The 26,874-nt window shown below is 36.2% G+C and overlaps 1 protein-coding gene across 3 annotated transcripts in view; it reads left to right on the top strand.

The window, feature by feature from the left end:
* The window catches only part of ARHGAP29 (Rho GTPase activating protein 29), a 75,909-nt gene extending 51,156 nt beyond the window's left edge, over window positions 1–24,753 (top strand). For all 3 annotated transcript variants that reach the window (XM_067726961.1, XM_067726962.1, XM_067726960.1), the window contains 11 exons: window positions 7,881–8,038; window positions 8,582–8,721; window positions 9,001–9,105; window positions 11,553–11,651; window positions 12,968–13,107; window positions 13,396–13,584; window positions 13,854–13,991; window positions 18,121–18,353; window positions 19,576–19,906; window positions 20,039–20,147; window positions 22,618–24,753. In XM_067726961.1, the coding sequence (XP_067583062.1) occupies window positions 7,881–8,038; window positions 8,582–8,721; window positions 9,001–9,105; window positions 11,553–11,651; window positions 12,968–13,107; window positions 13,396–13,584; window positions 13,854–13,991; window positions 18,121–18,353; window positions 19,576–19,906; window positions 20,039–20,147; window positions 22,618–23,501 (2,526 nt within the window). In that variant the 3' untranslated portion in view covers window positions 23,502–24,753. The remainder of the gene's footprint in view (window positions 1–7,880; window positions 8,039–8,581; window positions 8,722–9,000; window positions 9,106–11,552; window positions 11,652–12,967; window positions 13,108–13,395; window positions 13,585–13,853; window positions 13,992–18,120; window positions 18,354–19,575; window positions 19,907–20,038; window positions 20,148–22,617) is intronic.
* Window positions 24,754–26,874: the final 2,121 nt, after the last annotated feature.

The following is a 26,874-nucleotide window of genomic DNA, read 5'->3' as shown; positions in this document are numbered from 1 at the left end:
TTGTCTGGTTTTGGAGTCAGGGTAATTTTGGCCTCATAAAATAAGTTGGGAAATGCTCCTTCCTATTCTATTTTCTGGAAGAGATTGTGTAGAATTGGTGTTATTTCTTTAAATGTTTGGTGGCATTCCCTGGTGAAAGCATCTGGGCTTGGAGTTTTCATTTTTGGAAGATCTTTCACTATGTATTCAGTTTCTTTTGATATAAGCCTATTTGAGTTAGTTATTTTTTTTTTAGGTGAATTTTGGTATTTTGTGGAATTAGGTCCCTCCCTTTCATCTAAGTTGTTGTATTTATGTGCGTAGAGTTGTTCATAACTCTTATCCTTTCAGTGCCTCAGTGGGCTGTAGTGATATCTTTCTTTCATTCCTGACTGGTAATTTGTGCCTTCTCCTTCACTTCCTCTCTCTGGTTAGTCTGGCTACAGGTTTATAAATTTCATTGAACTTTTCTGAGAAACAGCTTTAGATTTCATTGGTTTTTCTCTAGTTGTCTTTTTAAATTTTTATTTCTGCTTTTTATTGTTTCTGTTTGCTTTGTGTTTATTTTGCTATTCTTTTTAGTTTCTTAAAGGTAGAAGCTTAGGTTTCATCAAGATCTCTGCCTGTTTAATACAAATATTTAATGATTTAAATTTCCCTCTAAGCACTAGTTATCTACATCCCACAAATTTTGAATTTGTACTTCCCATTTTTATACAGTTCAAAATATTTTCTAATTTCCCTTGAAACTTCATATTTTACCTGTGGATATTGTAGAAGCTTGTTATTTAATTTCTAATTATTTGAGGATTTTCTGGATATCTTTCTGATATTGATTTCTAGTTTAATTCTGTTATGGTGAAAAATACTTTGTATGATTTTAATTCTCTTAAATTTGTTATGGTTTGCTTTATGACCCAGGATATGGTCTATCTTGGTGCTTGTTCCATGTGTGTGCACTTGAAAGAATGTGTGTTCTGTTGTTGGCTGGAGTATTCTGTAAATGTCAATTAGTTCCTTTTGGTTTATGGTGTTATTTATTTCTTCTATATCCTTGATGATTTACTTTTTATTTATGTCAATTATTGAGAAAGGAGTTTCAAAGTTTTCAATCTACTGTACATTTTTAATTCTATCAGTTTTTGCTTTATATATTTTGAATCTCTCAGTTGCTTATATATTAATGATTGTTATATATTCTCGGTGAATTGATCCTTTTATCTTTATGAAATGTCTCTTTTTATCCTGGTAATTTTCCTTGCCTTTTAGTCTACATTATTTAATATTGATAGAAGTATTTAAGTTTTCTTTTTATTATTTTTAGTATGGTATATCTTTTTCCATTTGTTTACTTTTAATCACTATATTTTAAATGAAGTTCTTATATAGCATATTTTCAATGTTGATTTTTAAAAAATCTATTTTGATGATCTCTATCTTTTAAGTGAAATGTTTAGACCATTTATGTTTAATGTAAATATATGTTAAGATTTAGGCCTACTATTTTTTATTTGTTTTCTATTTGTACCTTATGTTTCCCTTCATCTGTTTCCCTTTTGCTGCCTAATTTTGTATAAATTGATAGTTTTTTAGAATTACATTTTAATTCATCTATTTATCTATTAAAGATTTAATCTGTTTTATTTATATACTAGAATTATATTTTAATTTATCTAAAAGGATTATCTAAATTTTATCTCTTATATACATTTTAATTTATCTATTGGATCTTTGATTATATCTGTTTGTATAGTGTTTTTTGTTTAAATGGTTGCACTATATATATATATATATATATATATATACCTATATATATGTGTATATATATATATATGAACTTTTCAGTCTACTTAGAACTAATATTTTACCAAGTTCAAGTGGAATGTAAAAACTATACCACCATATAAGTTCCTTTACTCATTTTGGGTTGTGCTTGATATATGTATATTACATCTATGTACACTGAAAACCTCACCAGACAATCTTATAATTTTTGTTTTCAAAAGTCTCATATTTTAGAGAAGAAAAATAGTCTTTACATTTACCCAGGTATTTACCATTTTTGTTATTATTCTTTCACTCCAAAGTTCCATCTTCTCTGTGGTATTATTTCTCTTTTGTCTAAAGAACTTCCTTTGCCATTTCTTTTATAGTTGGTCTTCTGGTGATGAATGCTCTTGGTTGTCTTTCATCTGAGAATGTCTTTACTTCTTCTTCATTCCAGAAGGATATTTTCACTGGTTATAGAATTCGGTTTTTTTCTTTCAACACTTTAAAAATGTTATTCTACTGCCTTCTGGCATCCATAGTTTCTAATGAGAAATCTATAGTCATTTGAATCAGCGTTCCGCTATGTGGCAGCATTGTTTTTTGTTTTGCTTTGGTTTGGTTTTTTGGCTGCTTGCAAAAATTTTTCTTTATCTTTGGGTTTCAGCAGTTTGATTACAATGTATTTGGGTGTGGATTTTGTTGGGTTTCTCCTATTTGGGGTTCCCTGAACTTCTCGAATCTGCAAGTTTGACTTTTGCAATATTTGGGAAGTTTTTGACTATTTTTTCTTCAAATATTTTTTTGTAACACACTCCCCTCTTCCTCTAAGACTCTAAAGACTCAAATGTCAGACGTTTTGTTATTATCCCACAGGAATGTGGGACCTATTTTTCCCCCAGTCTTTTTTTTCTCTTGTTCTACTGATCTAGCTTCAAGTTCACTGACTCTTTCCTTTGTTATCTCCATTTTTTATACCGTCAATCCAGTAAATTTTTTGTTTTGGATATTATATTTTTCAGTAGTAAAATTTCCTCTTGTTTCTTTTTTATATCTTCCAATTCTCTGCTGAGACTTCAGTCTTTCCACGTTTTAATATTGTTGGCCCTTCTTGAAATCGTTATAATATCTGCTTTAGTCTTTATCTGATAATTCAAGTAGCTGAGTCATCTCAGGGTTGGTATCTGTTTATTATCTTTTTTCTTGTGAGTCACTGAGATTTTCCTGGTTCTTTGTGTGACAAGTAGTTTTGGACGATATCCTAGACATTTGCAATATTACCTTATATGACTCTGGGTTTTCTTTATAACCTATATTGAATGTTGATTCTTAAAAAGTTTTGCAGGCATTTGATCTAGCTAGGTTCACTCTTCAACTCCTAAGGGCTCCCTTCTATGTTTTCTGGCTGGGAAACTGTAGTCAACCTAGTCTGCTGCTTTAAGAGCCAAGTAGGGGAAGGATAAAGAGAAAGAAAAAACAGGAATTTCAGACCCCTCACTCTTCAGACCACAGTTCATCTACTTATAGAGAATTCCCCTCTGCTTATAGAGAAGAGTTTTTAGATGTCTATTCTGCTGCTACTGCCATCACTGCCACTGCCACAGGACTCCATCTTAGGGCTTGGGTCTTGCTTGGGGGCTGGGGCAGAAGACAAAACAAACATACAAAAGAAACCAAAGGATTTCCCCCACTCTTTCAGTCACATTTATTTGAGTAGGAGCTGTGTACTAGCTGGGAAACACAGTAGCAGAAAAAAAATAACAGGAAGCATACCACTAATTGGTATGCTTTGGTACTACATACCTTGATTTGTAGTTTATTTCCACAGTCTACCTGCTACCATTTACTTTTCAGAGCCCTCAGATAGCTAATCCATGCATTCTGTCAAGGGTTCTTAGGAAAATTCATTGAGAGACTGGGAAGTGAGCTTATTCCATCTGAATCAGAAGTCTTCCTTAAAATGTTTCTGGGTGTTTAAAATTGTATTTCATTTATTTATCAAATTCTGATTAATTAATATGTGGTTAATTTACAGAATCAATTTTAGTAAAATTATTTAAAAGAATTACAAAATCCCAGGATCCAAAATTCCCACGTAAATTATTTAAGCCAATCTTTTACCTTTAACAAGTCCTTTTCACCTCAAACAATAGCTAAGATTATGTGCTTGCCAGTGCCTTAAGCTCTTTGCCTTCATTATCTCATTTAATTTTCACAGAGTACTACTAGGTAAAAACAGTTGTTTTAAGCTCCATTTTACTGATGAGGAAACTGAAGCTTAGAAAGCCTTTCTTCTCAAAATGTATTCCTTGGACCAGTCACATTGTCATTCCTTTGGGAGCCTGTGAGGAATGCAGAATCTTGGGTTTCAGCCTAGACTTTTGGTATCAGAATCTGCATTTTGAACAAGATTCCCTATAATATGTATTTGTACATTAACTTTTTTGGAAACACAGGTTTAGAGAAGTTATAAATAACTTGATATCAAGGTCACCCAGCATGTTAAGTTGTAAAGCTAAGATAGACCCTGGCTGAATAACTTCAGAGCCTGTGCTCCTGAATACTATGCTGTCTTGCTGAATGATTACTTAGCCTGGATTTGAACAGCTCCAAAATTAATATGATGTTTATATTGAGCTAAAAAAGATCTGTTTTCTTGTGGACCTTTTCAAGTTGTACTGTACTGATATAATCCCTCTTCCATAAGATAGTACTTTAAATATTTAAAGGTAGTTATTACCTTCTCTCCCTGGATGTTTTTTTCCAGGCAAAACACCCCCAAATCTGATTACTTTTCTTCATGTGACATGGTTTTGAGTTCTCTCATGAGCTTAATCTTGTTTGTCTACCTCCCTTTTAAAAAGTGATGCTATTTGGTGATCCAACAATTATGATTTCTTTTAATTTGATGTGATATAAACAAGAAGTTACCTAATTTTGTATATAACATCTGTATTTATTAATGCCTACTATTTATTTAAAAGAAATGTAAGACCTGCCCTCAAGGAGTTTAGCATTTATTTAGGGGGAGAGAATTAATACATCTGAAAAATTGGAGAGCAGTACATATCAGTGTATGAAGTAGACTTTGAGGTTAAAGTTCCCCAAACTTGAACAAATCCCCAAACTCCTGAAAATCACTACAGCATGTAATGTATCGAGACAGTTTATAGAAAATTTCTCTATATATATTTGTGAGCAGAATTTCTTACTAGCTGGAGTTCTTTTGAACCAGTTTAATCAGTTTTACTTATTCCATATGGCATTATTCACATGAAGATCCAAGCAGATACCAAATCCAACATTGAGTTCTTGAATATTGGTGTTTTTTCCCAGGTAAGAGCCATAATTGTCTCAGATTTCTTTATGTTTTCTTCTCCATCAAAGCAGGAGAATTGGGGGATTTTGGTGACTTATTTTGCAACACCATCTCTCAAATTGTTTTTAAAAGAATTTTATTTTCACTCTAGGATATGTTATTGTGCATATCATTGCAGAGAAAACAAAATTATTTGAGATGTAAAGTTGCTAGACACAGTTATATTCACTCACTGTCTTAAGAAAGATACACAAATCAGTTTCATGTCCCAGCAAAATTGTAAGTCATATCATGAACAACAAGAATTACTCCTGAATATTCAAAATTGTCTTGAATTATGAAGTATTGAAGGGTATGGGATGTAGATCATAATTACATTACTAAGTGAGAGGAAGGAGAAATTACCAAGTCAGTCACTAAAGACCTAATCAAATCAATGGGCTTTGAAGAATGGGAAACATTAGCACAAAAGTTTTGCCTTTTGTTTTAAAGAGTATTCAAGAAAAAATTATCTTTTTAAAAATATAGGATAGAAAATTATATTGAACAAAAATTAATTTTTAGATTATTGCTAATCTATATGGGAGAATCTGTTCCCATTGATTTGATATTATGGCATATTCAGTTTCAACAACTGTCAGAGAAATGTGTGCTAATCTATGTGCCCATGGAATAGCTAAAAATTAGATGTAGGTGACAAAAGCTGGGCATAGAGTTGGAAGTCCTATGTGCTTGAGTTAGCAGTACCAGGAAATGTGCAGAATTTCAGTATGACCTTGACTGATAACACATTCTACTACTATTCATTTGGTCATTTCGCCTTTATGAAGCACTTAGGACACTGTGCTACACATTGGGGGCCTAGAAGAAAAGGACCAAGTCCCTGACTCAGGAAGGGATTGGGGGACAAAAAGATCTTAGAGTCATGATGGTTTTTGAGGTACCCATGAGCCACCCCAGTTAAGATGCCCAGCAAGTCCTGTAGGGTCTACCCCATGGGGACCTCAATCTTTAACACTTCTGTTAGGTGAGGGAGAAGGCTGAATCATTTAGGGAAATGAGATTTTAAGATTGGGCTTCCAGTATATATTATTGCTTAAGTCTTTATTATTAATAAGTACCCAGAGACAAACATTCAGCCGATGAGCGATTATGCCAGTATATTCATTTGGCTTTTTAAATTATTGGTGTTTCTAACTAGATTCATAGAGCTTATTAAAAAGTATTAAAAATGAACATACAGTTAGTTACCTTTACTCAAGAAAGTAAGTTCAGTTTACCATTAACTGGAGAATTCCCTGATTGTAGCTAATTGCTGGACTTAAACTTTACCATCCACAGTTTGAATTTCCTATGTTCCTTGAAAGAGGGCACAAACAAGCTATTCATTTATGTGCACTTTTCAAATACTATTTATGCTGACTCTTAGTTATCTTTGGAGAATGCCTGTCTATCTTGGAAAGGACTTAGAGGCTAATCAGAAGTTCAACATATCATCTGGTATAATCAAGAGAGATGAAAGAGGAAACATGGCAGTCTTTGAAATAACATTAAGCCAATTGAAATTTGGCATTCATTCACATTTCCCACACAGGAGCCGGAGTGGCATTTAGAAAAATAAATCAGATCATGTTATAGCTCTTAACACCCTTTTAAAACCTTCCACTGGCTTCCTTCAGTTGTACTTAAATCCAGACCCCTTACCTTGGTTTAGATTACATCTTCCCCTTCTGGCTTCATCTCAAACTGAAATGCCACACTGACCTCTCATCTGTTTCTTGAGCATGACAAGTTCTTTCTTACTCACTTTTGCCCTAGGATCTTTGCACTGCCTCTTCCGTTCGTCTGGATTGGTCTTCTCCCTGAAACTTCACACTGGCTCTTTCTTATATCAGGTCTCAGTTCAGATGTTACCTCTTCAGAGAGTCCTTCACCAAACTGTCATGTCCAAAGTACCTTTTTGCAAGCATATACCTGGTCATATTCCATCACCTGACAATATATCGTATTTGTAGCAGTTTTCAGTACCAGAAATTATCTTATTTACTTAGTTTGTCCTCTCTCCAACACCACCCTCAGGAAAATGCAGACTCTTAGGAGGGCTGGGATCTCATCTGTTTATTTGCTGTAGTATACCCAAAGCCTGGGTTTCTGTGAACATGAGAGTAGTTAATTCGTGTACAGCTCTCAGAATGGATCTGGCATATTGTAAGCACGCTCCAGCTGCTATTGTTGTTGTTACTATAAGTGGCAGTAGTGACAGTGTATTTAGGCATTTGTAGAAACTCAGTGGAATACTGTATTTTGAAGAGACTCGGGATAGTACCTAATTATAAAAACTGAGCGCTGTAGGACACATTATGAGTATAAAGCATTTCTATTTGTAAAGGATTGAAGAAGTGAAAGTCAAAATAACAGTGTTCTGATTGGAATATTTTTCCCCATGTTTTTCAGTTTAGACAGTTGTGGTCAGACCATCAGTACAGAGCTGGGGATCCTCAAAAACATATCTGTCTCCTAAAATTGTGAACCATTAGGGACACGGGGTTGTGCTTTTAAACGTTTCAGATTAAAGCCAGTTTTGCCAGAAATGATTGCTCTTAGGTATTGGATTAAAACTACTTTCTTTTTTTATTTTTCTGATTTAGACCTGGTACTGAGTCAGGCAACATAGTGTGCTCTCGAGGAGATTCACTGTTGAGCTCTTCACTGTGTGACCTTTTTCTTGGTGCTGTCACTTGAAATAAATGTGTATTTATGCAGCATTCTCTATAACATGAGTTACGTTGCCTTTTGTTTCTATCTGTTCCCACAGGTAACGGTTAACCTCTTCCAGATGCAACACCTGCAGGCTGCCTCCCTCGCGAACAATTTACAGTCTCTCTGTGATGGTGCCAAACTCTATGACCCAGGCCAGGAGTACAGTGAGTTTGTCAGGGCCACGAATTCAGCTGAGGAAGAAAAAGTTGATGGGTGAGAATTAATGTTAGGTGAAATTATTTCAAGGCATAAAACCTTTACTGCTAAGTTTCCTATCTGGTGTCAGGTGATGTTTTTTTCTAACACTGGTAGAATTGACTTTAAAACCTTCTGAATTTTTAAAATATTATTTAAGATGCGACTCACTTAAGAGTAAAGTTTTCCATTTTAACACAGAGCTCGGTTCTTTGAGATTTAGAAATCCTTTGAGAATGGCAAATCATGGTCATATCAATTTCGAATGTCCACAAACTTAACAACCTACATTTTCCACACAGGTTATACCAGAAGAGTTTAACCATGATATGAATAATGGACTGTACTTTTGCTATTTTTTTCTGTGTTTCAGCTATAATAAATACAAATGATTAATAAGTTTTATTCACTTCTCTTTTAAGAAGTTCAACAGTATAATATGGTTTGTTCCTAATATTTCGTTAATTTAATTACTCTGTTCATTAAATTAACAGATTTTCCTGAAAATAGAATAAAGTAGTCATGCTTCTGAATGATGAGTTTTATTGGGGTTTTTCTTAGGAATGTAAATAAACAGTTAACAAATACCCCTCACACTCCTGGATATGGACCTTCCGACTCTTTAGAAGATGTTGTGCGCCTTCCTGACAACTCTAATAAGATTGAAGAGGACAGATGCTCTAACAGTGCAGACATATCAGGTAGTGTTTCACATTAAAGAGAGACTAATATATGAAAGATCAAATTGTTTAAATGGGATCATTAAATGAATTGCAGCTCTGGAATTTAAAAATCAGGCCTTGAATTGTAACCTTATGAGGTTTTATTCACAGTTGTGAGCACTGTGCTTGTCTTACAGTCAGTTGCTTAACACTGTTAAAGAAGTTTGACTTGTCTCATTTTAAATAATGTCAGTGTTTTGAAACACTTATGAAATTTGTCTGTAGCCAAGTTTGACTTTAAATATTCTTTTCTTAAAGGTCCTTCTTTTATAAGGTCATGGACATTTGGGATGTTTAGTGATTCTGAGAGCACTGGAGGAAGCAGTGAATCTAGATCTCTGGATTCTGAATCTATAAGTCCAGGTACATAAGTATTTAAGTCTAGAGTGAAAATTCAATGACAGATTAAAATTTTCCTTTAGGGGGATATTTTTAACTACTTTCTTTTCCTTTTTTTTAAATTGACGTATGATTGATTTACAATATTGTGTTAGTTTTAAGTATACAGCAAAGTGATTAGGTTATACATATATTTATGTATATATATACTTTTCTGATTCCTTTCCATTATAGTTTAGTACAAAATACTGAATATAGTTCCCTGTGCTATACAGTAAATCCTTGTTGTTTATAACTATCTTATTTTTATAATAAACTGTCTCATAGAGAGGGGTTTGTACATATATGTGTACAGTTTAAATAAAAATAATAGAACAAACCCTTATATATTCAACACCTAGCCTAAGAAATAAAACATTATTAGTATATTAGAAGGCCTCTATGTATACCTCCTTGATAACCTTGCTCTATCACCCCCCAGATGAGCCATCGTCCTGAATTTTGTTAATCTTTCCCTGGCTATTTTAAATGTTTTAGTACTTATATCTAGTTGAGCTTTGCCCACTTTGGAATAGTATGCAGATGAAATCATACTATTCTTTTGTGACTTCTTTCATGCCTCTTTTTTTTGATCATATTGATATGAGAAGCTGTCTTTATTTTATACTGTATGCTGTATAGTATTCCGTTTTATGAACGTAAATGTGATTATCTGTCTTTTGGATTGTTTTGTAGTTAATCACTATAATGAACTGTACAGTTAACAACAGTTCTTGTGCCTGTGATAATTTCATTTTTTATAAATGTGCTTTAAGGTACTTTGATAGTCTCATGCTCCTTAGAGAGGCAGAATAGATGTTTTGAACTCTCCCTTAGTGGCTTCAAAGAGAATAACTTGCCAGAGGTAATACAGCTAGCAAGAGAAGAAGGTGTCACTTGAACCCTTGAGAGTATTACTTTCGATGTTCTTTCTCCTCCGCTTTTCTGCCAGAGACTTCTCCCAGTCTTGTTCTTCCTGGCTAAGTGTCTTTCTCCTACGATCTTGGCACTGCGGGAGATAAGTTAGGATTTAACCTACCTCAGAGTCCAAGGCTTTTTTTTTTTGCCTGGTGTTCTACATATTACAGAAATTTTATTCATGTAAATAAAGCCCTTGAATTTAAAGTTAGAAATGACTTCCATGCCGTACTGGGGTTTATAGGCAGATTGTCAGCAACTACTTTGAGTCCTACTTTAAAATTATTGCTGTTCAGGGACACTCTGGAGATGCAGTCCTAAACATTTAACTGAATATTTGTAATTAGCTTTGTAAAAACAGAGTGGTTCTAGCTATCCCCAGAAATTAAGAGACAGTCTAGAGCCAGCTCTAAATTATTTGGAATCCTGTAAGACTTCATGTGGTAAAGACAGAAATTTGGAAACTGGTCGCATGATAAATGGGTGAAGACTGAGGGATGCATAGCCTGGGAAAGAGGAAACCTGGGGACGTGACAGCTGTTCTCAGACATTGAAGTGTAAAAGGGTGAGAGTCAGCCTGCTTGTTTGCTCCTTTAGGGAGACATGTGACCAAGAGCTGGGATTTATAGGTGGCAGGTTTCTGCTCAGCAATACAAGGAAGTCATTTTACAGTTAGAATAGTTCGAAAATCAGCATGTGGTCTCATGATTTCTTAGTCATTGGAGGACACATTCAAAACAAAAACTAGATGACCACCTTTTAAGCATAGTTTGAAGGCAGGGGGAATCTTTTGGGAGAGATGTGGTTTAAATAATTTGTAAAGCCCTTTCTAACTCTTAAGACTGTTAAGGGCTTGAGTTAAGTGTAACCTTCCACTTAGACACAGCCCTGTGTGTAATATCAGCAGGGAGCAAATAAACCTCATTTCATTACCTGGTCAGGCTGCTTCCACCCATGCTTTGAGACACATGGCAGAGTCCTTGGCTGACAGCTTATATCCCATGCTCTGCTCCCTGCCAGGATCATTGGTCCTGGTTCCTGGTCTTCTGTCTTACTGGCAACATAAATGTGATGGTACTGTTGTATTGCTATATTTGTAGATTTTTGTTTATTTTAGAAAGCTTTAGGTTACATTGTAAGTATTTCTTTATCATTTAATTCAACAAGCATTTAATGACAACTTTACCATTGTGCCAGCTATTCTGTCAGACATTAGATATAAGACTTGAATAGAAAATACTCCCTGTCCTTGAGTTTATAATCTTTAGCACTTACTATCAGAAGTTGACAATAAGGTTCATTGGAATGTGTGATCCTCAATTTTAAATTTATTTGGAAAAGTCAGATTTGGCTCATTCCTCTTTTGTTCCCAAGAGTATCAGAATCCCCTGTGTCCAAAGTCTGTGAATGGAAGCAAATGTTTACATTGTAGCTAATATAATAGTATGACTTGCGTTATTCAAAAAATGTTGTCACTGCCCATTTCTTAAATTCTACAATGAATTTTCTTTTAGGAGACTTTCACCGAAAACTTCCACGAACTCCATCCAGTGGAACCATGTCTTCTGCAGATGATCTGGATGAAAGAGAGCCACCTTCCCCTTCAGAAGCTGGTATTACACTCACCTGAATCAAGTTTCCATTAAACCAGTTGAATCAGTAGCATTGCATGATATTAGGGAAAAAATAGTATGATTTAAAGAATTCCTTTACTGTGTATTTAAAAAAAAGGCATTATGGTGACTTAAATATATCCCAACAAATTATGTACAAGTATGGGTTGATAATGTATTAATCAAATGTTACAAGTAAAAATATAAGAATAAACAGCAAAACCACTGGAGCCAAAATGTATTAGCATGTTGATAAAATAGGCTAGATATTTTGGTCTTTCATAAATCTAATAGTGATGTAATTGTTCAGAGTGTTGCAATACATGAGAGACATTCTAGTCATGAGAATTTCTATATGAGAAAAGCCTCTTCAAAAGAAATAGTGTAAGAAGCTAGGCGGGAAAAGTAAATACATGTACTTCTTGAGGGCAGGGAAAGTTGTGGATGCTGAAGGGTATAAAAGAGAAGTCATGTTAATGGCTTCATTTGAGACCTCCAGATACCTGTTCTGGTATCATTTTCTTAAATAGTATAAGAACATCTGACCTCTGGTAGGATTTTTTTTTTTGGCTGCATTGGGTCTTTGTTGCTGCGGGTGGGCTTTCTCTAGTTGCGGCGAGCGGGGTCCACTCCTTGTTGCGGTGCGCAGGCTTCTCACTGCGGTGGCCTCTCTTGCTGCAGAGCATGGGCTCTAGGTGCGTGGGCTTCAGTAGTTGTGGCTTGCAGGCTCTAGAGCGCAGGCTCAGCAGCTGTGGCTCACGGGCTCAGCCGCTCCGCGGCATGTGGGATCCTCCCGGACCAGGGCTCGAACCTGTGTCCCATGCGTTGTCAGGCGGACTCTCAACCACTGCACCACCAGGGAAGCCCTCTGGTAGGATATTGATAGATAACTAGCTAGTATTACTTACAATTTTGTAATGAATTGAGAATAGCTTTATCTTTAATGCAAATAATGCTGACACACTAACCTCATATAGCTAGTTTTATTCCAAGCTTTCAAAGGGTCATTTTCTAAGAATGTAATGCCACCTGTGTAATAAAGGACATGTTAATAACTGTAAATTCACTGATTCTGGAAACATTATGCCATGCTATTTTAGAAGTATCTTATTGGTCTGATGGTGATTTTTTACTCGTAGCTTAAATGTTTGATATATGTGTGCCTTGTAAGAGATCTATAAGTTGGATGCTTATTTTGTTATTATAGTAAGAGCTTTTTGTAATCTTATTTAAAGATTTTTTTAAATGTAGTATCATACGGTATAATTTTTCTGTAGTCTTACAATTCTTACATACTATTCTACTTCTGTTACAAGGACCCAATTCCCTCGGAACATTTAAGAAAACTTTGATGTCAAAGGCAGCTCTCACTCACAAGTTTCGCAAACTGAGATCCCCCACAAAGTGCAGGGACTGTGAAGGCATTGTGGTATTCCAGGGTGTTGAATGCGAAGAGGTAAGGTCATTCTGGAATTACATTAGCCCTTTTATGCTTTTTGCTTTGAGCAATGCTTTTTGTTATTCATTTTACCGATTAGGATCTTTTGCAAATGTATTTTTAATAAATTGAACCACGGTGTATTTCTGTAATTTTATATTTCATTTTGCTAGTAAATGTATTTCAAACACCACAAGTAATACCTTTTAAACTCATTTTTGTTCTGTTACCACTCTACCTGTAGTTTGTCCAGTTGTGAATAGTTTTAAGGTGAGTTAACCATTTTAGACTTTCATTTTCTTGTAGTGTCTCCTTGTTTGTCACCGAAAGTGTTTGGAAAATTTAGTCATCATCTGTGGTCATCAGAAACTTCTGGGGAAAATACACTTATTTGGAGCAGAATTCACACAAGTTGCAAAAAAGGAACCAGATGGCATCCCTTTTGTACTCAAAATATGTGCCTCAGAGATTGAAAATAGAGCCTTGTGTCTACAGGTACATTATAACTTTTAAAATTAAAAATTTTTAAATGTAAATGTGATTTGTTCTAATGATAAGGAGACACTAAAGGAGAACAGTGCTCTCAGTTTTTACTAAATAACTGAATTTATTCAGATTTATTTGGAAAATATTACCTCATTTGGTCCTAGTTTTTTCCTAAAATATTTAGAATTGAAGTAGACATTAAGTATATTTAGAGGTCTGCATTTAATCATTTGTACTGAAGCAGAATTTTGCAAAATTTTTTCTCTTTTCTTCTCAAGGGAATTTATCGTGTATGTGGAAACAAAATAAAAACTGAAAAACTGTGTCAAGCATTGGAAAATGGAATGCACTTGGTAGACATTTCAGAATTTAGTTCACATGACATCTGTGATGTCTTGAAATTATACCTTCGACAGGTAAAGTTTTTAGCCTTGAAATTTACCATTAAATAGAGCAAAAATATAATTTGCGGTTTGCTGATGTTTGCCACACATATTTTTTTCATTGACATAGACCATGTTAATATCTTTCCAATTATTAATGTACAGATCAAAGAGTGTATAAAATATATGTACAATTTAAAGACCCATAATAGTAAAAACTCATTTTCCATCACCTAGCTTAAGGAAATAAAATATCACTATACCTTATAGAAGGCCCCTGTTTGCCCCTCCCCAGTTGTAGCCCACAGCTCTACCCAGTGGTCTTTCCTAACCATGTTAATACCTCCCTCTCTTTTCTTAATAGTTTTAATACCTGTTGTGTATTCCTAAACAATATATCATTAAGTTCTAGAAAACTGAGTAGAAAGCATAAATCTGGCTGTTTAAGAAAAGTCCACCATTCACACTGTTATATGAAGAATTCAGCCAATAGAACAGTGTCTGGGTCATAGTTTGGCTTTACTTTCATAGATATTTTAAAATAACTATCGTGGGAGGTTACTAGTCAAGGTGTGAATGCATTCAGGGAACATGAAGTTCACCTTAGTTGGGCGGCAGGGCTATCCTATAAACGAGGTACTGTAAATTCAGCAGGAATGTGGTCGGGAGTGGACTTGCTCTATATTTTCTCTTTCTTTGCTCACTCTTGTACCTGCATGCTATAGGAGTAGGTCTGAAGAAAACGCTTCTGTGGGTGAAGTAAGTGGCCATAGTGGCTCAGGCAGCAGTTCCTGGAAGGGTTACAGGAACAACCAGCACATTGTTATGATAAGCCAAGTACAAAAGATCTGGGACAAGCCCAGCTGCATTCTGTCCTTGGGTGAAGCTCTCTGTCCTTGGGTGAAAGTGAAGAGACAGTTACGGAGAGCATAGTGACGATGGTCCTCACTGTGTCCATCTCAGGAGCTTTGTTCTTCATCTGGGTCCTTTTTAATATGGTGAAGAGCTGTCATCCTGGGATCTCTCTTCTCTACCCAATTCTGTGAGGGAACACCTGTCTTCTGTGTCATGTCTTCCTGTTTTTTATTTATTGTCCTGTTTTGGTTATGCCCATCTTTGAGCAAGGTGGAATAAGAGTAAATATTTGAAACTGTTTGATCTGTAAATGTATTTATTCTGCTTTCTTGAATGGGGATGCTGTGAAAGTTTATAGTATTGTAGGCTGAAAATTATTTTTCTTCAGAAATTTGAAGGTGTTTTTTTATTCTCTTTGAAGCCTGAAATCCTTCTCATTCCTGATTCTTTTTATGTGGCCTATTGTTTTCTCTCTGAAAGCTTGTAGAATCTTCTTTTTCTCTCCATTATCCTAAAATTTCACAGTGTATGCCTTGATGTGGGTGTATTTTCATCCATGGTTTCAGGCACTCCACAAGCTCTGTCATTCTGCTTACTTGTCCTTTAGTTCTTGGAACTTTAATTTTCTTGCTCATTTCCTCCTCTCTATTTTCTCTCTATTTTCTTTCTTAGAACTTATATTTAGATACTTAACAACCACAGTGGTTCTCTAGTTTCCTTCCCTTTTCCCTAATTTCATTTGTTTTTGTTTTCTTTTAACACCTTCTAAGAAACTTCCTCAGCTTTTTCTTCCATTCCTACTGTAAACTATTTTATTTCTGAGATCGTCTTTTAATTTCCAAGAATTCTGGTTTTCTGTCCCTTTTATAGCATTCTTTTTTAAATTGAATGCAGCATCTCTTCTACCTGAACTCTTCGTAGCTTTTTTTAAAGAGGATTCTTACCTCTGCTTAGCTTCTAGCCCCATCCAATAGAAATATAATGTGAGCCCTATATATAATATTAAATTATCTAGTAGCCACATAAAAAGAAACAAGTGAAGTTAATTTTAATATTTTATTCAACATATTGAAAATATTATCTGAACATCTAATCAGTGTTCTTAAATTATTAATGAAGCATTTACCTTTTCGGCCCTGACTCTGGGAAGTATGGCATATACTTTTCATCTAGAGCACACGTCAGTTTGGAGCAGCCACCTTGCCGCTGCTCAGTAGCCGTATGTGGATAGTGGCCACGATATTGACAGCACAGTTGTAGACCTTCAAGTTGGTTTTTTTCCTACTTATTTTGACTTTGTCTTCCATAGTTGTCTCCTTAAAATTAAAGCTTTGGGAACTGAAATCTATCCAGAAGCTCTTGAATACATGAAGGCTTTGAAGATTTTGAGCCTTACTGTAGTGTTATCTAGGAGAGCTGTTTGGGAAGTACCTGAGATCTGTATCTCTAGTTCTCTGCTCTTGGGCTGGTCTGATACCCCAGAGAAAGGTCTTTCCCTGCCTACAGGTATGGTTCCAGAACTCTGGGAGCCATGTTAGGTCAGAAGCTCCAGGATCTCTGCATTCAGCAGGCACACAGTCATTAAATCCTTATTTTAAGATAGTTGCCCACCTGTTCCTTGTGCTTGGCATTGCCCGTCCAGAGACCCTCTGTTTCACACTGCCCAGAGAAGAAATCCCCAGACTTCTGAGGTTGCTCAGGAGCATGGAGTGGAGACAAGGGTCTAGAAATCTAATGCTGTTCAGATAGCTCACCCTTCCCCGAGATCAGAGGACCTAGTCTGACAATCCCTGAGTCTCCTTAGGATCCGCTAAATCATGTTGGTTCTCAGTTTGGAATTTCAGCTTTCTCAGGAGTGCTACGTCAGCACTTGTTCACCTCCTCTTCAGCCTGTGAAATGTTACTTTTGTCCCCATTCCTGTTCTTCCAGTCCTGTAGGCTTAACTGTATTTCAGTGGGCTGGTAGGAGGGAAAGAAATTAGGTACAAATGTTGGATGTGCCACATTAGCCCAGGAAACTATTGATATCTCTTCAATCACATTTTATAGGATTCTCAACTGAGAAGTGGAAACAGTGTCTTTGAATGACTTTTAATCTCATAATGAATCATCCTTTCTTTCTTTTATTCAGTGGAGGAGAGGAAATAAATGGGGTCCAATACTATCAGCTCTCATTTTATCCTAGGAATACTATGGGACCAAAGCTTTAGTGTGGGAAGCCATGCTCAATTCTTACAGTGTTAAGAGAGTAGCCTTTATTTACTCATTACCATGTGGTAAATCTGAAGCTCCAAGAGTGACCAAGATGGTAGAGGTAGAAATTAATCTCAAGGCTTCCCCTCTCTGGGAACAGAAGGGGAAACTGGAGAAGTGGTGCCTACCTCACCACAGATGTTGTAGGACATCAGCTAGCCAGAGAGATGCTGTATTTTCCATTGCTGAGCAGTGGAATCATTGAAATCAGTTATGCCAGTAGACTGATCAAGGTGGTATGCCCATTGACAGTTTGAGAGAGGAACTTTTTTTGACCTACTTATGGCAATTCAAGTTGTATTTAAAAATTGGATGACAAAATGTTGACAGTTTCTTTCTCGTAAGTCATATCGTCTTTTGCTAATCTTCAGTCTGGCCCGAGTAAAACACAAGCACCCTATAGCTTTTTGTTCTCTCTCTCCCCCATACCAACAGAAAATAAGCTTTTTCTAATTAATTTGACTTATATTGTATATTATCCTGGGTTTGTTTTAATAAAATAGTTGAAGATCATGCTAACTTTGGGGCAGTCATGAATGTAATTGGTATAGCATATCTATCAGAGTTTTAAAATCATATCATGTGGCTTTAGGTTTAGAGTTTTACTGATTACCAGTTAAGTCATTTTTAATATAGATATAATGTATGGTGATATCGGATTTACTTTATAGATCACATCTAGCAAACATATGTACATTTCTTTTTTTTCTTGTTCTTGGGTGTAATTTTTTTTCTTCTAGTTGTATTGAGATATAATTGACATACAGCACTGTATAAGTTTAAGGTGTGCAGCACAACGATTTGACTTACATACATCATGAAATGATTATCACAGTAAGTTTAGTGAACATCCATCATCTCATACAGATACAAAATTAAAGAAATAGAAAAATATTTTTCCTTGTGATGAGACATGTACATTTCTAAATGTGATTGACCTTAAGTCTTGTTACTCTAAAAAGAACATGCTAAACCACTCAGTAGCTATTCAGTAGGTTATTAACAGGGAAAAAATGGGCAGAATGATATTTCTAATGTAATTTTATTTCTTTAGCTACCAGAACCATTTATTTTATTCCGATTGTACAAGGAATTTATAGACCTTGCAATAGAGATCCAACATGTAAATGAAGAACAAGAGATGAAAAAGGATAATCCTGAGGACAAAAAATGTCCAAGTACGTGCATAGAAATAAACCGAATTCTGCTAAAAAGCAAGGATCTTCTAAGACAATTGCCAGCATCAAATTTTAACAGCCTTCATTACCTCATAGTTCATCTTAAGCGGTAAGAATTTGAATAAGACAGACATTGATTAGTGGGTGGATAATTGATCAGTTTTTCGGGTTTTATGGGTTTTTTAAAAATTGTGGTAAAATACACATAACATATAAATTTACCATTTTAGCCATTTTTAAGTGTACAGTTCAGTAGTATTAAGTACATTCACACTCTTGTGGTATTGTTTTTACATTGAATGTTTCATTTCTAATATGTGTTAGGGAAAGAGAGTCATTGAATATGTGTTCGTGCAGCCAACATCTTTCCCTCAGATGCCACTTATATGCCAGGCTCTGGCTAGGGAAATTAGGATGCAAATATAAGGTTTCTGTCATCTGTTGTGCTTGTCAGCTTGAGGGGCAGACCCGCACACAAGTGCAGCGCAGCGTCATTCTTGTTCTGACGGAACTTTGCTCAACATGCAGTGGAAGATGGGGGAGAGGGGGTCATGAATCAGAGAAGGTAACCCTGAGCCAGACTTGAAGAACTGAGTAATGGTTTGGTGACAGAGAATGTACAAAAGAGCATTCCAGGCAGAGGGTAATAGACACAGAGACACAAGAGATCATTTTGCTTTTGAGGACATTTAAGTAATTTGGTTAGGCCAGGATATAGCAAGCGTAGCACAAAGTGAGCTGGAGGAGTCCTGGTAAAGTCATACATACCTGACAGATGAGTCGACTGTCTTCTTTCTGTACTCACTAAAGAATTTTTAGCCGGGAATTTAACATGCTCAGGTTTGCCTGTTAGATCTTTATGGCAGCAATATGGAGAATAGATTGGAGGGGAGGTATTTATTTACTTCAGTTCGGATCTCTTTGAATAGCCAGAGAAATAAAAGGTGATGAGAGCTTGAGGTAAGGTCTGAGCAGTGGGATTGGCAATAAAGCAGAGAGATCTTTAGGCTCAACTAGGCTTGGAGACTAGCAGTGAGATAGAAAGTTTCCAGCATATGGACTTGGGAGGATGTAATATATATTTACTAAGGTGGGAGCAGCTTTTAGGGGTGTGTTTTAATTTCTGCTGGTAAAACTGTACTGGTTCCTTCTACTTACTTATATTTAATCCTAATACTGTGAAACCCAACTTGGTGTGTGGTCAGTATTTAAGCAAATAAATAGATCCTTTCCCTAGACTTCTGCAGCCCATTTTTTCCTCCACCCTTCCCAGCCCATAGTAAACGACTGTCAAGGAAATCTAATACAGCCTTTTGTGTTCTGCATCACAGAGTCGTAGATCATGCAGAAGAAAACAAAATGAACTCCAGAAACTTGGGGGTGATATTTGGACCAAGTCTCATTAGGCCAAGACCCACAGCTGCTCCTATCACCATCTCCTCTCTTGCTGACTATTCAAATCAAGCGAGGTTGGTGGAGTTCCTCATTACCTACTCACAGAAGATCTTCGATGGGTCCCTACAGCCACAAGATATAGCTGTGTGTAGTGCAGGTGGTGGTGCACCTCAGGTTGACCAAGGCTATCTTCCGAAGCCTCTGTTATCACCAGAAGAAAGAGATCCAGAACATTCTACGAAGTCACTGTTTTTCTCTTCAAAGGAAGTGAGTTTTGCTCTTATGGAATTGTGTTGGAACTTTGTAATGTTCACGTTATTAATAAGTTAAGAATCTTTGAACTGTTTATTTTGAGGTGTGTTTTGCTTCTTCAAGTTTAAAAATTTTCTTCATCAACAGGATATCCATACTGCAGATAGTGAAAGCAAAAGTTTTGAATCCACTGCATCATTTGAGGAATCAGAACGGAAGCAAAATGCATTCGAAAAATGTGATGCATGTCTCATTGGTGAGTGGCCATGTAAAATGCATATTTGCTGACTTAAAACTGTCCCAATAAACCATGATTAAAAGCCAAGGTGAGTGGCGTTAAGAGAAGTCAGAGAAAGAAGCTTCGTTAGTAAATGCATCTTTGCTGGCCATTAAGAAAGTTGCCTTCATTCTTTACAATAACCCTTCTTATAAAAAGACTTGGAGTTCGAAGGTGTGTTTTGTGTTCTGAAAACTTTTTTTATTTTTATTTTTGCCATTAATTAAAGTCAAGGCAGAATCTGGTAAGCAGTATGATGATTCGTTAGCATCTTCTATTACTATAGATCATTGTATTGATCTCATTACTCATAAGGTGTCAACTAGACTCCTAAAATTCAAAAAATTAGACTCAAAAAACCTCTAAAATTTTTTTCAAATGCCTTTTCCTGTTGCCTGCCTGTAACACATTAAGCACACTTATGTGTATATCTTTTTAATTTCCTTGACTGTAATCATCTTATTCACTGTATGGTAATTTTAGTTTCAGTGATAGCTACCAAGCTATTCATTTGTGGAAAGGCTTCCACTTGTTACTATAATTCTGTACATCACTAGAGCTAACTTGCAGTTTTTTTAAGTGCAGCCATATATTTTAAATTTGAGTGTAATGAAGTATTAGTGGTCACAGCCTGACAGGTCTAAAAAGTAAGGGAGCTAACATTCACTAAGTACCTGCCTGCTCTGTGCTAAGCACTGTGCTTCTTGTTTGATTCCATTTATCAACAATTCTGTGCTATAAATAGGTAGTAATAGCCCCGTTCAACCCATAGCCTAATAGTCTGAGAGACGTTAAATAATGTCAGAGGTCATGCCCCTAATAAATTGTTCAGTATTTGGACCTATGTCTGTGATTATTTCACTATTCCATGAGCTAGGGCTCCCAATTAGGAATAGTAATAAAAATAAATGTCATTTTTCAAGGGCTAACTGTATACCAGATAAATAAGCACTTTTCATGGTTAGATCTTTTAGGCCACATATAATCATAGATAAAATTATGATTCCTTTTGACAGATGAAGACACTGAGGGGCAGTGAGATTGCCTTGCCTAGTGCAGAAGGGGTAGAGCTGAGTTAAACCTGGCAGGTGGGGTTCAGAGTCTGCACTCTTACCCATTACACTCAAGTTTTTTCCCTTAGAACTTAAGAATGCACTTTGGGGCTTCCCTGGTGGCACAGTGGTTGAGAATCTGCCTGCTAATGCAGGGGACACGGGTTCAAGCCCTGGTCTGGGAAGATCCCACATGCCGCGGAGCAACTAGGCCCGTGAGCCACAACTACTGAGCCTGCGCGTCTGGAGCCTGTGCTCCACAAAAACAGAGGCCGCGATAGTGAGAGGTCCACCCACCGCAATGAAGAGTGGCCCCCACTTGCCACAACTAGAGAAAGCCCTCACACAGAAACAAAGACCCAACACAACAAAAATAAATTAATTAATAAACTCCTACCCCCAACATCTTCTTTAAAAAAAAAGAATGCACTTTGGTGCCTACAGCCTGACCACAGTGTGTCAGGTCCCTTAGGGTGTTTTATACACGTGGGGAAGCACCTGGGAAATCAGAACAAGAGAGCACTGTCCTGGAAGCCCAGAGAAGAGAGGTCCACAGTCTCAGGTAAGGAGAAAGGTCAGATGAGGTAAGGACTGTCAAGTCATTCTGATGGGTTGCTGTTTGCAGACCGCTGCCCAAAAGAGGAGCATGAGCAGAAGGCCAGAACTTACCAGAAATGGGACTATTTTAGGGGAGATGCTACAAAAAAGGATAGGGTCTGAAGGAGTTCAGGGTCCCAGTTTGAGAAAACATGGGTCCAGACTTGATAGGAAAGAGAAGAAAGTACGTCTGGGAGTAAACAGCAAATAAAGAGAATGGCATTTTTTACTTAAAATAAAACTATTCAACCTTAATCAGACAGGATGAATATGATAGTCCATTTATTAGTTGATAAGATGAGGGCATCTAAGGCATTTAATATGATATGCTCTCACTGTGGGTTGAATGTAACTGAAAAGCAGATTGAGTTGGCAAAAGCCTTAGGATTCAGGGCATACTTACATTTGGTTGGCATGTACATTGGTGTAACTTTTCTGAGGGTAACACACCAATATCTGCCTGTTGAAATCGTGACGACCCTTTCAGCCAGCAAATACTTGTTCATACACAGCACGTAAGAGAAGCTACATCAGCAAGTGTGGTTTTTTTTCACTAACCTGCAGTGAATTTTGTAGCTGTTTATTATATTGATTTAAATAAATATGGAATTCTAACATTTTAATTCAAAGTGTACCTTTAATATTTTATGAGTATTTTACTCCTCTGCCTAGAGAATAACTTGGAAAAAATATATGAAGACCCTTGTTTTGAGAGGGTGTTCATCTATAACTCATTTGGACTCTCTTGTTAACTGCGTGCCATAAAGTTTGATTTTTAAATGAATCTTTTCCTTTTTCAGACAACAAAGTGCGTTTGCTTGTAGACCAAGAGCTTGAATCAGCATCACAAAAGATGGAAGATGTTTGTAAAACCTCCAAGCTGCCTACTCTGAAGTCCGATAGGGAAATAAATGGTGTCGAGAGGCATACTCCAAGGACCAAGATTAGACCTGTAAGTTTGCCTGTAGACAGACTACTACTTCTTGCAAGCTCTCCTAATGAGAGAACTGGCAGAAATATGGGGAATGTAAATTCAAACAAGTTTTGCAAGAATCCTACCTTTGAAGGAGTTAATAGAAAAGACACCCCAACTATTGTTTGTTCCAAATTTGATTGCTTTGATCAGCAACCTCTACAGAAAACTCGGGAGAAACAGTATGAACAAAATGACCTGACTGCAAAGACTGCAGTGATTGTGCCCAGTGCATTCCAGGAAAGAGAAGTGTCAGTGAGCATCAGGAGTGGTGGGGACCACCCAGTCAGCACCACCAGTAAGCCATACACAGAACCCATCAGGTCAGCCAGACAGGTGTCAGAGAGACGGTCTTCTGACTCCTGCCCTCCTGCTCCTGTCAGAGCACCCAGAACACTGCAGCCCCAGCACTGGACCACATTTTATAAACCACCTGCTCCTGCTGCTAGTGGGAGGGGGGATGAGGAGAAATCTGTGACATCCTCCGCAGCTGTGCCCCCTTGCACAACTCACGCTCCCCAGGAGCACGTGCTGAAATCAGTTCCAGGTTCTGAAAACGCATCAGCTGGTCCCGTGCAGCCGGTTAGCAAGCCTAAAGAGAAGGCTGAAGAGCGTGACTTACCTGGTGTACATCCAGCATGTCAGAGACCGAGGCTGAAACGAATGCAGCAGTTTGAAGACCTTGAAGATGAAATCCCACAGTTTGTGTAGGGTTGTCAGAATTCAGTTTTTCTTTTTTTGTTTTGTTGTTTTGTGGTGTTGTATTTGTTTTCTGGAAGAAATTTTTGACAGGGCCTCTCTTGTATAGGATTGCCAAATCATGGATTTTGTTTTTTGTCATTGTGTTGTGTTATCCTGTGTTGGTTGTATTGAATGACAGAATGTTTTGATAGGGCCCCATCTGTGCCTCACTGGAATTATATGTATTTTTGAAGTTGTGAATAAATAGATAGACTCATGTTTTTTAAAGTTCAGTTGATTCCCCATAATATGGTCCATTTAAGTGCATCCCTAATATATGATATAGCTCTCAACTAATAGGTGCAATTGAGGAAATCAGCTTTATTTTTTTGACGTGAAACTACATGCTTATTTATAAAAGGAATGTTTCTGAGTGCAAGTGCCTGAAAGATCTTTGTTTGGTATGATTGTTTTTTCACACAATTTTATAGTGTATCTTTGACCATTTGTGCTTTTATGGTATGTGTGTAACCTTGTATTTTTCAATTGGCGAGTCACTTAACTTTTTCATATTTGCGTAATGGCCAAAAGGCTTGCAAATCTGTATTTAATTGCATTTTAATTAATTGCCAGATTTTACACGTGAGAGGCAGTTGAATTGTACAAAGAAAATGCACTTAAACATGTTTCCAAATTGTATAGTTCAGTCATGTCTTATTTGGTTTTAGCTATTATACATTTAGTAATTTTCACTTCTCGGCTTTGTTCTGCATAAACTTTTGTTGTTCAACAGCTCTGAACCTTTTGGTATTTTATATAATAGTCCAAAACAGTGTTTTAAAATTCAGTGCCTTTCCTTTTAATATTGTCTGGGATTTTCTTTAAAAAAAAACCCTTTCTTTTGTATGAAGTGTTTTCACTTATGAATAATTTTATGTACTTTTTCTACCTGAGTTTATAACCATTGACAATGTATGTTTCATCTGAATCATACAAAGATTTATTTAAGTTGATTCTAAGTATAATTCAATAAGCCTCATTGTTTGGAATTTGAGAGGAGGTATAGATGATTGGATATATTTCATTTATAAAATTCCCAGTTTTTGGAACTAGTATAGTTCTGTTATTTTCTTGGTTTTGTCATTTTGCGTAAAATAGGATATAAAAGGGACAAAAAAATAAAATAGCCTCTTTTTATATGTGTGAATTATATTTGTAACAAATGCTTTTGTATGACCATGTTATACTTGATAAAAAATATATACATTAACCTGTTAAATTATTTCAAGTTCTTGTGGTTTCTCTGAAATTGTTGCCTCTTAGGGTGTGAGACTTTAAGGTTTATTAACCATTGGCTTAGTGGTCAGCACTTGGGGCTCATATGTCCCTTGACTACAACATGGAATTCATTTTATGGGAAGTTGTTCTATAGTTCTATATGACATTAAGGACTAGGAAGAAAGAATAACCCAAATCTTTTTGTACTGGAGCCTTGTTTTTAGTCCTCATTGTAAAAAATATAAAAGAATTGTATTGGTATGAAAACCTAAAAAGAAAATAAGAGCCAACATTGATTGAGCCCCTTCTGCGTGCCATGAACTCTGCTAAGTTCCACATAAATTATTTCAAGTTTACAGCATCCTATAATGGGTAGGTAAGTACTTTATTATTCTTGTGTTATGGATAAGGAAACTGACGCTTAGTTAAATAATATGCTCTAGGTTCCACAGGTGTAACAGTTGGAGTCAAAAACACAGGGCTGCCAGATTCTGATGGTTGACCATAATGTTTCTTTGGGTTTTAAGTAAAAATAAAAGACATATTTTTCATTTTCACCAAGAACTTTATTCAACATGTATTCACTGTTTTGTTCCACTACCTTCTTCCATTTTTTAGGCAACTTCATAATTACATCTTCCCAAAACTTTTTATCTTTTGAGCAAAGAACTGTTCCAGGTGTCTTTTACAGTCTTCCAGGGAATTGAAATGTTTTTCCATTAAGAGAATTTTGTAAAGACCAAAATAAATGGAAATCCAAAGGTGCAGTGTCTGGTGAATAAGGCAGATGAATCAGAACTTCCCAGCCAAGCTATAACAGTTTTTGCCTGGTCATCATAGAAACATGCAGTCTTATGTTATCCTGATGAAAGATAATGTGTTTTCTGTTGCCTAATTCCAGATGCTTTTCGTCGAGTGCTGCTTTCAGTTGGTCTAACTGGGAGCAGTACCTGTTGGAATTAATCATTTGCTTTTCCAGAAGGAGCTCATAATAGAGGACTCCCTTCCAATCCCACCATATACACAACATCAACTTCTTTGGATGAAGACCGGCCTTTGGTGTGGTTGGTGGTGGTTCATTTCACTTGCCCCACGATCTCTTCCATTCCACACTGTTGTACAGTATCCACTTTTCATCTCCCGTCACAATTTGTTTTAAAAATTGAATGTTTTCATTATGTTGCAGTAGAGAATCCCATGCAGAAATATGGTCAAGAAGGTTTTTTCACTTATGTGGAACCCAAGATCAAAGCGATTAACATAGCCAAGCTGGTGCAAATGATTTTCAGCGCTTGATTAGGGTATTTTGAGTATGTAGGCTATCTCCCACATGGTATAATGTTGATTGTTCTCAATTAATGTCTCGATTTGATCACTATCGAACTTCAGCTGGTCTACCGGACCATGGAGCATCGTCCAGCGAGAAATCTCCAACACAAAACTTCACAAACCACTTCTGACACATTCAGTCAGTCACAGCACCTTTTCATACACTGCACAAATCTTTTTTTTTTTTGCGTTTCAGTTGCGTTTTTACCTTTCTTGAAATAATAAAGCATAATATGCCAAAAATGTTGCTTATTTCTTCCATCTTCAATATTAAAATTATACAAAAATTCACCAATTTTGATAAGTTTTTTTTTAATGCACACTGATATGACAGCTGTCACAATACAATCTAACAAAATTGTTTTGCATATAGTTAAAGACAGCTAAGTGCTTCTAGAGCCATGTTACGGAAAAAAACAAAATTTTTGGCCAACTCAATAATATCAGGTGTTTAACAATAGAAAATGCACCTTTAAAATTTTTTTATTGTGGTAAAATATGCGTAACATGGAATTTACCATTTTACTAAGTTTTAAGTGTACAGTTCGGTGGCATTAAGTACATTCACGTTCTGCAACCATGACCACTATCCATGTCCAGAACTTTCTCATCATTTCATACTGAAACTTAGAAGATGTATTTTTTTAATTTTTATACTTTTTATTGCATAATTTCCTCATAATGTACATAGTTTTATGTTTGTTTTTAAAAATTTCCCCATAGCATATAAACCCCCAAATTCACATCTCAACACTAAGTTATCATCTTTATTTTTCTCGTGCGGACAAAGCAAAAA

The sequence above is a fragment of the Pseudorca crassidens genome, chromosome 2 (genome assembly GCF_039906515.1).
Source record: "Pseudorca crassidens isolate mPseCra1 chromosome 2, mPseCra1.hap1, whole genome shotgun sequence".
In the NCBI taxonomy this organism is placed as follows: domain Eukaryota; kingdom Metazoa; phylum Chordata; class Mammalia; order Artiodactyla; family Delphinidae; genus Pseudorca; species Pseudorca crassidens.
Note: the sequence above shows the minus strand (reverse complement) of the source record. Positions and strands in the feature narration are given on the sequence as shown.